Raw genomic sequence first — 14081 nt, forward strand, 5'->3', positions numbered from 1 at the left:
TTTCGAAGAAATTGGTTTTTAAAAAATGAGTCTAGTCGGCCGATGTACAGGCGGGACGCCTTTATATGTTTAATCATTGCTATTGAGCAAGAGCAGCGATAGTATCGGCGGTAAGGCGTTGGCTTTGTACGACGTAGATCGCGTGTTCAAATCCTGTCGTGTATATTTTTTTTATTAAAAATTTGTTTGTATTTGTAATTATTTATTATTTGTAATTATTTTGTTACTGTAGATGTTCAAAAAAATTATTTATTTAATCTGTAATTAATTTATATCTGTATATTTTTTGTAAATAAAGTTTTTAGGTAGTTATTGTAATAATTTGAAAAATCTCTATAAAGAAATATTAATATCTTTATAAGTTTAATTTTAATTTAAATTATTAATTTTAATTACTTTCTGATTGTAATAAAATTTCATAAATTTACAAATAAATAATTAAATACTCCTGTATGGAATAATTACTATTACTATCATTGTCATCATCGTCGTTATTCATATGGTCGCATAAATAAGAATGTAATAAAGTTATAATTTCTGATGAAATTGATGATTAGGAATAATTATTTCATACAGGAGTATTTAATTATTTATTTGTAAATTTATGAAATTTATTACAATCAAAAAGTAATTAAAATTAATAACATTAAATTAAAATTAAACTTATAAAGATATTAATATTTCTTTATAGAGATTTTAATAATTATTATATTAGCCTGTGCTATGTGTGCTCGCTGCTCAAAATACCCCGATTAGTGGTGTTCCCCTTGTAAGTTATTATTTACTTTTTCTACAAAAATTTTATATTTTTGTTATAATAGTTACTGTAAAAGCAATATTTATCTATGTGTTATATATGATTAAAGTAGAAACAATTTGAAATTATCTTACTTAAAGTAACAAATTATTTATCACATGTTGTGATATTAATCTATTAATTGAAAGAAAGAAAAAGGTATAAATCTATCAATTGCAAAGAAGAAAAAGATTTGCTTGTTTTATAAACTTTGTAATAATAAATAAATTTGTAATAAAAAATAAATAGAATTTCCTATTTTCAAAATGCTATTATATTTGTAATTGCTTTTAATTAAGTGTAGACATAACTCATAGATAACAATTAATAACTGTGTTATATTGAAAAATAAATATTACAAAATATTATAAAAAAATAAGGACAAAGTTAATTTTTTTTAAATTATTATAGTAAGTGTAAAAAGACAAGTTTATTGATTACATGCATAAGCATATTAAGTTATTTTACAAATACGATTTCTTCTAAAATTTGAAGAAAATATTTAAGATAAAGAAATGCAAAAAAGAAATTTCTTTGATGAGTATTATTAAAAGGATCTTGAGAATCCTGCAGTAGAGTAAAATATTGCGATATCACATTAGTTTGTTTTATTGATCATATACGAGCAATTGCAAAGACATTATCGGCGGGAGCATAGAGATGAAGAGAGAGAGAGAGAGAGAAAGAGAGAGAGAGAGAGAGAGAGAGAGAGAGAGCAAAAAAAGGATGGCGCCGCCGCGCGGTACAAAAGTCAAACATGGGGTTGCTGTTCCAATACATCATCCCTCCCTGAACGCAATCCTATTTTTGCTACACAATACAAATGCTTATCAATAGTAGTCCTCTTAGTTAATGTATCCGCTATCATTTCGTTACCTCTAACATAACAGAACTTTATCTCTAAATTATTAACATGATCCTTAAGAAAATGATGGCGAGTGTCTATATGTTTAGACCTAGGTAAATAACAATCACTCTCAGATAGTCTTATGGCACTTTGGTTGTCACTGAAGATCGTGAGGAATTTGTTCTGCCGTTGACCCAGCTCGGTGTGAAGTTGCCGGAGCCACAGCGCCTCCTGCACTCCAGAGGACATGGACATGTACTCGACCTCAGCCGTAGACAGGACCACAGTCTGTTGCTTGCGTGAGGACCAAGAAATTGCCTTCCTGGAACATAAAAATATAACCCGTGCACGATTTTCGGTCACAGAGGTTACTCGCCTTCCGCATCACAGTGACCTGTGATATTCGTGTTACCATATCTGGTATATGTCAATTTGAGGTGTTTTGTACTCTGTAAGTATCTTAACACTCTCTTAATAGCAATTCAATGTTCAGACTTCGGTTCATTATTCAATCTATTCAATGTATTTATTGCAAATGATATTTCAGATCTTGTGCTCTGAGCCAAATACAGTAATGAGCCAATAGCTTGTTGATATGGGCAGTCATAAATTTCTTTTTCTGTATCTTGATTGAATTTTAACTCAGTTTCAATAGGCATCTTTGCAGGTTTACAGTCTGTCATTCCTCTGGCTAGTATCTCCATAATATATTTTTCTTGGTCTGATCTTGTCTTCCTTTCTTGTTATGTTTAATCCGATAACTTGGCTTGCTTCTCCAAGATCTTTCATCTCAAAAAATTCCTTCAGTTTGTCCTTCAGCATATTCTTTGTACTCTCTTCAGAAGTAAATAGAATTAAATCATCAACACATACAGCAATGAAGATTTTTCTCCATATTGCGGTACCCACATGGATCTGTCTTCAATTGTTTCATTCCTATTTTTTGTAAGACATTATTTAGCTTGATTTCCAGAGTCGACTTGCTTGCTTTAGTCCATATATTGATTTATGTAAATGGCATACATGAATCTTGCTCATATAGTTCCGGTTGTAGCATGTCTGTGTCAATTTCTCCTTGAAGAAATACGGATACAGCATCCATCTGATCAATCTGTAGACTAAATGGCAGCTAGGGCAAACAGATATCGGATTGTTGTATATCTTACTACCGGTGAGTATATTTCCTCATAGTCAATATCCTTCTTCTGTGCATATCCTTTTATTACAAGTCTGGCTTTGTAGCGAACAACATTTCCACTCTGGTTGGTTTTTGATCTAAATACTTATAAGGTAAAGCCCTTTTACCGGAAAGTAAGTCAGTCAAGCTCCAAGTTTGATTTTTCATCAAGGAATTATATTCCTCATCCATAGCCTTACACCATTCTGATGCGAGTGGAGATGATAGTGCTTCTTCTACTGTCTGTGGATCAGTCAAGTTGGTGCAACCAGACGGCTCTTGTGAGGTTACGTCCTCTATCCCGCAGTCTTAGTGTCATTTGACTGTCCATAGATGGCGCTGGTTGTGTGTGCCCAGGAGGATGGTAGGTAGTATCAGATTCATCTGTATCAGTTTCATATTCACTTGAGCCTTTACCATCAGCTTCTTCAAAGTCTGTGTTATTTCTGGACATTATTCTGGGATTTAAAGAAATAGCAGACTCTTCGGAGTGATCTGTATGGTTGATACAGGTAGTTTCTGATCCCTCATCTCTTATTTGAGAGATTGTTCTCACTGATGTGCTTGTGCTGCTCACTGGTACGTGCTGTTCGCTGGCAGATTTATACTGCTGACTGGTGGGCTGGTGTTGCTTACTAGTGGGGTTTGCTGGACAGATACATTTTCTGAAATCTTGTTTTCATGATGTTAGAATGCTATTCTTATTGTACTTCTCGAAGAAAATAACATTCTTGCTCCTTATATGCTGATATTTTATAAGTTTTGGCATCCCATAAACGGTATCCTTTTGTGTTATCTCACTAGTGTCATCTTGGCCGATTTTCTGTCCCACCTTTGGCGCTTCTCTTTCGGTATGTAAACCATAGCAGAACCAAATATTCTTATGTGAGACAGATTAGGCTTCCTACTAGTCCACATTTCATAAAGGGTTTTGCCTCCTAAAGCTTTAATCAGTGAACGATTCACAACATATGTAGCAGTAGCTATAGCTTCAGCCCACAAACGTTTCTCTAAATCAGCATAGAACAGCACGCATCTGGCTCACTATTAAAGTACGGTTCATTCTTTCAGCCATGCCTTTTGCTGAGGAGTGTACGGAGTGGAGGTGATATATTACTCTGATGAGTAATTCCACGTTTGGACAGATAAGCCTCAAAGTTTCTGTTACAATACTCAGTGCCATTGTCGGTTTGGATAACTTTTACCTTATTTATCAAGTTTATTCTCTATTTTCATCCTAAAGTCACTAAATGTCTCCTGAACATTCATTTTATCTTTCATGAAATATACATGTACCATCCAAGTATAATCATCAATAAATGTTATGAAATATTTCATACCTCCATATGACAGATTTTCCATAGGGCCACATAAATCAGAATAGATTAGTTCTAGCGGTTTTGTGGCTCGGGAACCAACATTGTTAAAGGGAAATCTCGTTTTCCCTCAAGATAATAGATGCAGGTGGTGACATTATTTTTATCCAGAGCCATAGTCATACCCTCAGCACAACTTGGCAGCTTCTTCACATCTGTGGCATTTAAATGACCCATTCGTAGATGCCACAGGTAAGTGTCATTGAATTTGTCATCATCAGAGGTTAAGTGGGCAGTTTCATAATAATTTTGTTTACTGTTGAGTACATATAGGTTATTACTCAATGTTGCGGAACATACTCATTTTCCTTGATCATTATGAATGTCGCATCCCTTTTCATTAAAAGTAACCCTGTGTCCATTTTTGACAATAGTGCTGACGGAAAGCAGGTTGGCAGCTAGGACAGGTACATACAAAACATTGTTTATCTGAATTTTGTTGTCTCCATCTAAGTATATGTTGATACTTCCAACTCCTTTTGCAGGCAATGGTTCTCTGTTGGCTACTGTTATATTCTTCATGGATGGCTCCGTGACATTGTATATCCATTCCCTTTTGCATGTCATATGCATGGATGCACCGGAGTCTATAAACCATGAATTGCTCGGTTCTCCAACAGTCGCTGTGAAGGTCACGGCGAAACTTGAGCTCTCTCCCTTGTCTTTTTGTTTTTTTTATTTTTACAAAACCTTGCGTAGTGCCCATACTTATTGCATCCCGGTCCTTTCAGTTTCTGTGGCGGCTTACCTTTGGCTGAGTTTGAGTAGAATGCTGTACTGAAGTCAGTGAGCTTCACTTCCTGGAGAAGCTTTGTTTTTACCAGGTCAGCACTGATTTTTGTACCTGAACTTTCAAATCTCATTATCATCATTATACATGTCTGGAAGACCAGCCAACATCAACGTGCCAAGCCACTCGTCAACAATTGAAATTTATATTCCGCAGCTTATAAGCGGTATTAATAATCTTGCTAAGGTACTCTTCTTGTTGCTGGAGTCCAATGTGGTCGTGATCAAGTCCTTCAAGAAGTCTACTTTCCTGGTTAATCCGCTGTCGTCAAAAGCTTTTTGAAGGCTGTCCCACGTCTCCTTGGCGGTATGGCAATCCTGAACATGCACATAATTGTGAAGCTCTAGTAAGAGAATCAGCTTGGCTTTTGCTTTCACGTCCTTGGCAGGATCAACATTTTTGCCAGGACTCGGTTCCACACTGCCATAGATCCTCATGTTCCAAATAAGTTTTTATGCTAAACTTCCAGGTAGCGAAATTCTCACGGCCACGTAGTTTTTCTAAGCTGAACATATTTGTAAACATTTTTGCGATTTGCTTTTGTTTCTTGCCGGAACAATTTTCATAACCTCAAAAGTTTTATGCAAAAGTTTTTCGTGTTTTTTGGTCGCAAACTGTTTTATTCCACAACCACGCTCTCCATCTTGAGAAACCTGCAGGTAGAGTAAAATATTGCGATATCACATTAGTTTGTTTTATTGATCATACACGAGCAATTGCAAAGACATTAGGATTATCGGCGGGAGCATAGACGGGGGGATGCAGAAAGAGAGAGAGAGAGAGTAAAAAAAGGGTGGCGCCGCCGCGCGGTACAAAAGTCAAACATGGGGTTGCCATTCCAATACATCAATTGTGTTATATGGAGACGGCTGTAATTACTGAAATATTTGTGTACAATAGTTATCAATTTTTTTCTCTCAAATGTGATTGAAAGGTAAAACTTAAATAAACAAAAATAATTTTAAAAATTTAAGAAATACTTATATGAGTAAAATGTGGTATTTTTAATTTTTACTAGATATAGATATAATTAAAACAAAGATTTAAAAACCTTTCAATGGCAATCCTGAACATGCACATAATTGTGAAGCTCTAGTAAGAGAATCAGCTTGGCTTTTGCTTTCACGTCCTTGGCAGAATCAACATTTTTGCCAGGACTCGGTTCCACACTGCCATAGATCCTCATGTTCCAAATAAGTTTTTATGCTAAACTTCCAGGTAGCGAAATTCTCACGGCCACGTAGTTTTTCTAAGCTGAACATATTTGTAAACATTTTTGCGATTTGCTTTTGTTTCTTGCCGGCAACAATTTTCATAACCTCAATAAATATGTGTGCGTGCGCACGTGCGCGCGGGCGTGTGCGTGCGTGCATGTTCGCAAATTATTTTTATATTTTTATAATTAAAAAAATAAAAATATGTACTTTGAATATAAGTTTTAATTGAATAAATGTGTAATTTGAATAAGTTTTAACAAAAATCATTTTAATTACATTGTTTTTTATTTATTTATAAGTAAAAATGATAAGGAATGAATTTTGTTTATTTAAGTACATATTTCAGTGTCTGTAAAATTTTTACTTAAGTACGACATTTTGTATACAATAACTTGAAAATATCTGTATTCATTTTGTATATTTAAATTAAAATTTTATTTATACTGTTCTTTCTGATCTATTAAATTATATATTTCAGTAGTTAAATTACCGATTCAATTATAAAAAACACAAACTTTACTCACCCAATAGTAAATGAATAAACTTATAAAAATCTGAATTATCTTGTAAATTATCCCAAAGAAGGGAAGATGCATCACGACGGGGTCCGATCACGAACCAGTCGTGAAAACTCGTAATTATTTTGCGAAAAAATACCACCTCAGCCAGGAATCGAATCTGGATCTCCTACTTACCGGGCAGGCATCTTATCCTTTCGACTACCGAGGCATGTGATGATATTTATCGCAATAACGTGTTTAGAACAACAAGTCAACAATACAATGACATACACACATATACATATATTACAATATACATATATATATGTATATTTTCTCGAATCCCCACGACCGGTAAATTATACAACCATTCTGTAACATATTCAATATTATCTGAAGTGTTTGAATAAAACTAACCCAACACTTCTTTTTCACCATTTTCAAGATGATATTATCATACATTTGTGAAATTTGTTATTTTACAATTTCACTCATTTTTTCTTCGATCATTTTACTTCTGTTATCAATTTCTTCAGTTTCTTCTAGTTTTTATACTCTTTCATTCAAAAGATTTGTCAATTCTTCAAGTGCAATGGATACAGTTTTAATTTCATTACAATTCATAGCTTTTTAAATCTGTGAACATCAGTTAGCAGTATGTCCATTAAAATATGCTGTTACATGCTCAGAGAAATTGTTAATTTCCGAGTTTTCTTCAATATTATTATTATATAAAAACCTCTTATATTCATTTAAACTCTATTGTTATAATTCTTTTTTGTTAGATTTTTTTAGTGCCTGCTTTTGAACAAAATATATTTTAAAGAAAAGAAACATAAAAAAATCTTAGTAGTATTTATTAAATATTATTGATACATTTGAAGTGACTACATCCTAAACAAACTTTTAATATTAGGTGTACAAAAAAGTTCTGAGCTTTAGATTTCATACAACCGAAATAACAATTTAAATTTTATATATCTTCTCGCCCTTTTGCGATTTTAAAGCATTTTCATTTGGCTTTCTAAAATGCCATACGGTTTGGCGTTTGATGCACATAACCTCAAAAATTAGTAGTGTTCACGATGGCAATAACAAAAGAGCATATTCGATTTTCCATCCACTTCGCGTTTCATCTGAAGAAAAAAAGCTGCTAAAGCCAACGGATTTACGCCTCGATCGCCACGCGCCAATCGTTTCGCGAGATGGATGCCGGGTCCACAAAATTGATACCTGGGAAGATGTAGTTCGAAGGGAAGCACGTTTATCGCCGTATTGAATAGTCCCACGCCGCTAAACATTCGTTACAATTTTTGATAAGAGGCGCAGGACTGTCTATATGCGATTGTTGCCACGGACGATTATAATGTTCCAGACACATGCGACAACGTTGTACCTCGAGATCCGCTCTCAGATGATCGGGTAATCTGTCCCACAGTAGCTTCACTTATCTGTCGAAATCACGCACGAGAACGAACTTCGGAATAAATTGCTACTGTTGAGCGGATAGAATATCGCGTTTGTCCGTTAATAGGGGAAACATATCGATCACTGTGCGCGATCGAATCGCCGTCGAGTATAAGTGGAGCAATTATCGGTCGCGTCTTCTCGAAGCGAGCGCGCGTAAATGCGATTCGTTCGACGGTCGCCAGCTATAGGAATGCTCAATCTCGATCGTAAGGCTCGACGAATCTCGGGCGACGCGGTCGGGAGGATGCGCAGACACGACCCTCTACTACCGACACGTTGCATCATTTGCGGCCCCTCCAATTGTGGTAAAACGAATGTGTTGATAAGCATGCTCGAAAGTCCGCATGACGCACGCTTTGAGAATGTGTACGTCTACTCGAAATCTCTGCAACAACCAAAATATCGATATCTGGCGGAACTGCTCGAGTCGATGGACGAGATCGGCTATCGCGCGTTCTCAAACAATAGCAACGTCGTGCCACCGAGCGAGGCGCTTCCCGATTCGATATTCGTGTTCGAACGACGGCCTGTAACAAGCAGAACGCGATCAGGGAATATTTTGCCATGGGTCGACACTCGAACATCGATTGTTTCTATCTTTGTCAGACATACGCTAAAATTCCAAAACACCTGATACGCGACAACGCGAATCTTTTGATTCTGTTTAAACAAGATGGCACTAACCTAAAGCACGTTTACAACGAGCACGTGAACACGGATATGTCGTATGAGAATTTTTACGCCTTATGTCGCGCGTGTTGGAAACGCAAATATGGTTTCGTAGTCATCGATAAAAACAGCACGTTAAGAAATGGCAGATACAGACGAAGATTTAACGATTTCGCCGTGGTGTAAAGCGATCAGTTGTGCTACGAGATTGGACGTTGACGCTGCTGCGAGTATGATTGTTGACGCTACGGCTGGTACGAATGTCGCTCGGCTGGAAAAAACGGCGCGAGAGATCGCGAAGACTCAGAACTCTATACGTAAAAAGTACAGAGAGTTAAAGACAGGTGAGATAGAAGAGGAGATCGCGCTGGAGAGACGACTCAAACCGATCGTTCAGCAATTGAAACGAATTGCCGAGAACACCGACTACACGAGACGAGAGAATCGACCCGCTCGCGTTCGTCGGTGTTAAGAGAAAACGCGAAACCGATGACGACGATGAGCCATCTAGTCTAGATCGACGAGAAGACGCCTCTCGACGAGATCGCGACGATAAGTCCCGCGACTAGAAACGAATCGGAAGAATCAATCTCGAACGCGCAATGGAGACCGTTAGGTCGCAAATATATGGGCGCGTTTCTAAGCGGGGACAAACAGAGCGAGATCGATCATGTTTACGGAGTGTACTTCGATTTAGACGGCTCGATGCTTGGCGATAGGCGATTCGACGTGACCGTCGACGACAGCGTGATCGTGGGCGACACGCGATATCCAGGTACCCCGGGCTTATACGAGTTGATCTTCAAGAGACTTCCCGACGACGCTGTGCACGGAGAACGACAAGCAAACGTACAAGAGTGTACTGTTAACTACAAACGCCCATCGACGTGGTCACAATGCGCTTATGCCTATTCTAGGAAACAAAGGTTTCAAGTACAAACATATCATCGCGCCGCTATTGCTCGATAAGGACAAAAGTAGCGCTGGTATTAGTAAAGCGAGAAAAAAAGGGATCGGCTCTATTCCATCCGCTATGCGGGTGAGAAACAAAGGAATCGAGTATGTCCATTGGGATGATCTCAATGAACTAGTCGATCGTTTTCGATTGCTCGATGCTTCTAGACGAACTGGCAACGACGCTCACGACAACGAGATTCTATCGATTCTCGAGGAACTTCGCGAGATCGACGCGATCGAGTAAAACGTGGCGCGCGTTGGTGGCGACCGGTATTCCCGTTATGTTGGTGAACAAGTTCGGAAGACCGCTGGAGTCGTTCGGCGGAGGCGACAGGGCACGCTCGCGACCGTCGATCGATTCCTTACGTCGCTATATGCGTAATAACGCTCTCTGTCTAAGTGACGATTACTACGACGCTAGAGACAAAATTATACGGTGTTTAGCCACACCTAGAACCGATACCGACGCCGCGAGTAAAAGTTACGTGGACAGCTCGTTTCGAGACGCGGAAGCGAAAATCTCCGAGACGAGCGAATTCTCGACAAGCACTCGAACTTTATTGTCGAAGATGAACGAGAGTACGGTTAGATCGATCGGCGAATTGGAGGAATCTATGACGCGCGTAGTCAGATTGTTTCTCAAATACGATATGCAGATCGCCGAGATTACGAGCAGATTATCACGCGCGGTAGATTCGTCACCCGCGAGGGCATGTCCGTGAATAAATTCAAGAAATCTCTAGAAAAGCAACGCGGCATTGACGATCGTTCGACGATCGCATCCCTGCGGGCGTACGTGCGTCGCAGCGCGCTCTGCCTTAATCCGGACGACTACGACGTCAACAGACATAAGATACGCCATTTGGACACACCGATTGATGATACCGACGCGATAACCAAAGGTTATGTCGACGAAGCGCTTCGCGTGAGGAGCGAGGAATCGAAAGTTCTAACGAACGAGCTAGAAGATATGAACAAGCAAATTCGAAATATTCTCCTGCAGTATTACGACATAAAAACCGAGGTGAACATTCTGCGGCATCTCGAGAAGAAGAACGAAGCCTCGCTCGTCGATCACGACAAACGAATAGAGGAGACGAGAGACACGGTGGAACAAGAGCTCGAAAAACAGGACGAATCGCGAGAGAGAGATCTGAGCGAGATCCGAGGAGTCATCGAGACGCTCGGTGACACTCAGGAGAAACGAACGTGAAATCTAAAGGAATCGCTGCGACAGATCGAGGAAAGGAGGGAAGCCTTGTTCGTCGATTTCGATAAACGAATAAGAGAAACAACCACTCGATAAACGGAACAATCAACGAATTAAAGATCTGCTCATGTTTCAACGTGAGTTAGGACGAATGAAGGAAAAACAAGACAAAGTGCGAACTAGAGACTCGAGCGAGATTCGAAAGACCGTCGAGACGATCAGCGACGCTCAGGAGAAATGAACACAGATCCTAGAGGAATCACAGCATAATCTAGAGAAATCCGTCCAAAACGAGCTCGACGCATCGTCGACGAGCCGCGAGAAAATATCGACAAACGTGGAGAATCTCGCGCGTAGCGTGACAGATCTGAGAATCACGAGAGAGCTAACGAATAAAGCGGTAACGAGAGAGACACTGGACAAGACGCTGGCCTCGTTGAACGTGGATAAAATAGTGACTAGAGAAAAGATAAACGAATTGCTAATCGCACTAAAAATGGATATTCCAAATATCATGAAACACACGATTAATGTTTGGAACGAGGAACAGGAGCGAACACGCACGAATAAAACCAATACGAATCACGCCTCCTCGTAAAATCAACGATGAGCGTCGAGAAGAGAAGACTCGTCGAGGAGCTTCACAAGCCCGCGCGAAGAAATTTCCGCGTCGTCGAGTCGTAGTGCGCGATTAGGACTACCTGTGGCAGGCCGATGTCGTTGAGATGCGTACGCGCGACAAAACAAAGACTACAATTACGTGATGACGGTTATCGATGTGTTGAGCAAATACGCGTGGGCTGTGCCGCTGAAGAGCAAGAGCGGAAGCGAGGTAGCCGCGGCGTTATCCAAGATATTTCGCGACGACGCTCGACATCCGCGAAATCTACAAACGGACAAGGGCAAGGAGTTCTACAACGCCTCCGTAAAAGCGATTACTAATAGGTACGATATACGCCTACTCGACGTACTCGGTGATGAAGGCGGCGGTGGAGCGATTTAATCGCACGCTCAAGAACAACATGTGGAAATTCTTCACGCTAAACGGATCGTACAGATGGCTCGACGCTCTACCGCGTTTAATCTCGGAGTATAACAATCGCACGCATCGAACGATCGGAATGCGACCGGCGGACGTAACTCCAGCCATTGCCAAGAGACTCCTCTCCATGGTATACAGTCACTTGAAGATCACAGTCCCCGCAAGATTTAAGGTGAACGATCCGATACGCGTCAGCAAGTTCAAAACGATTTTCGAAAAGGGATATACGCCTAACTGGACGACTGAAATTTTTCGAATCGCTAAGATGCAACACACGAATCCCGTGACATATCTGCTAAAAGACTATAATCGTAAGACTATATCGTAAAGAACCAATAGCCGGAGGGTTTTACGAACACGAGTTACTGCGAGTTTTCAATCCTGATATCTATCTCGTTGAGAAAGTATTACGTAGAAAGGACGATAAAGTTTTTGTCAAATGGCTAGGAATGGACAATACACATAACTCTTGGATTCACAAAACAGCTCTATTATAATGAATAAAGAATGTACAGTATCATTTATTCTATATTATTAGTATAAATTTTATTTATTCTATATTAGTACAAATTTTTTTATACTACATTAGTATGTAATAACGGTATCTCGGTGTTGATAGAGGAATCTATTGTCGAGACTCCCACTGAATCGTTGATTTCCCTTTTCTAAGACACACTCCAGATCTGCATACACGATGAATCGTAGTCTCTCCTTTCTGTCGTGATTGTGAAAAGAGAGCAACTTGTCGTCCTCGCTCGGAAGAATAACAGCACAGTCGTTCGCTTTTCCACACTCGATGCTATGCGCGACCAATTTCTCATCTGAATAAAAATAATGTAGACATCTGAAAAATACAACATATAATTAATACAAAATTTATCTCGCAACGAGAATAATCTCTCTTACCGATCGCATATGTATTTTTTTTCCTTATGCTTATTTATTTGCGGCGTTAACAGTCGAGACAAGTGTTTTATCCATACGAAATGACCGACATTATCGCGCCGTTCGTTCGACAGATAGAGCAAATTTACGTGCGTAGACTTTTTGTTTCCCGTAAGCGACAAAGAAACGATCATGATATCGTTTCTCCCCGTTTTCTCTCGAATAGCAAATACGTTAATAGACAAATCATTGAGACGTTCGAATCTAGCGATATTTCGTAGTGTCATAGGAAAATCAATACCATCGAAATTCAGCACCAACGAATAGTGAGGATACGACGATCCGATCTATCCGAGTGTATATCAACGGGATATAGAGCGGCCATCACAGCCCACGCGAAACACGCATTATCGTGTGAACGTACATTAATCACGGCTCTCTTATATTTTATCTTCGGAGGAAGTAACATCCAACATCCAGTATGCATAAGATTACACTTATTTACATTAATCATTAAATTTAATATCCGAAATAACGCCTAACCTCTATCGCGTTCCTGAAATTCCTCCAGCGACGTCAGAACAACATTCATAACGTTCCCGTCGTACCATTCTCGTAGATCGGACATACCGAATAGCTGACAATTCTTCGTGCGAATGCTCTTAACGGCGCTTTTATCATTCGCGACAAACTCCCCGTGAAACACGGTATTGACCTTTAAACACGCGTGCATATCAAGATCGACTCGCACTCGCTCGAGCACCGTGGCCCTCGCGTCCTCAAGAAACCGTCGAGGTTTGATATACTCGATATTTACCACAGCACCCGTTCGTACGCGATTCGCGAAAGCCGTCTCGATATCCACCCATTCGAATCCCTTCGAACCGGCGTATCCTGCACCCAAGTAATTAAAACGTCAACTCAAAGCGAATCTCGCCTCCAACTGCGCTATTCAAGAGATTAAAGAATTTATCGTTCCGGTAACCGTAGGATCGACTCTATTCTCACATCTTTCTCTCAAGACCTCGAGACACTCGATACACTCCTGTTCCCAAATACGATAGCACATCCCTTCAACTTCCGCCGCGCGTTCGAGAAGATCGCGACTCTTCTCCATGTCGCAACTTCCCACACTGTGTTACCCC

General features: G+C 39.5%; 1 protein-coding gene across 1 annotated transcript; it reads right to left on the reverse strand.

Annotated features, from left to right (window-relative positions):
• Nucleotides 1–1547: 1547 nt before the first annotated feature.
• LOC148938051 (uncharacterized) lies at nucleotides 1548–4182 on the reverse strand. The gene is made up of 7 exons (XM_089084163.1): nucleotides 4161–4182; nucleotides 3653–3830; nucleotides 3226–3485; nucleotides 2870–3116; nucleotides 2667–2772; nucleotides 2317–2558; nucleotides 1548–1965 (listed from the first exon to the last, which is right to left on the reverse strand). The coding sequence occupies exons 1-7, from the start codon at nucleotides 4180–4182 to the stop codon at nucleotides 1548–1550; spliced, it is 1473 nt and encodes a 490-aa protein (XP_088940289.1).
• Nucleotides 4183–14081: the final 9899 nt, after the last annotated feature.

This window comes from Pogonomyrmex barbatus, unplaced genomic scaffold (assembly GCF_055798465.1).
Source record: "Pogonomyrmex barbatus isolate J1 unplaced genomic scaffold, ASM5579846v1 scaffold1, whole genome shotgun sequence".
Taxonomy (NCBI): Eukaryota; Metazoa; Arthropoda; class Insecta; order Hymenoptera; family Formicidae; genus Pogonomyrmex; species Pogonomyrmex barbatus.

Bases quoted from the DNA above. Each gene is read 5' to 3' on its own strand.
- LOC148938051 (XM_089084163.1), bottom strand. From the start codon at position 4,182: ATGGAAAATCTGTCATATGGAG. The intron at 3,831-4,160 runs GTATGAAATATT...ATGCTGATTTAG, and splicing joins GGAAAATCTGTCATATGGAG to AGAAACGTTTGTGGGCTGAA. The intron at 2,559-2,666 runs GTATGCCATTTA...AATTGAAGACAG, and splicing joins ACTATATGAGCAAGATTCAT to ATCCATGTGGGTACCGCAAT.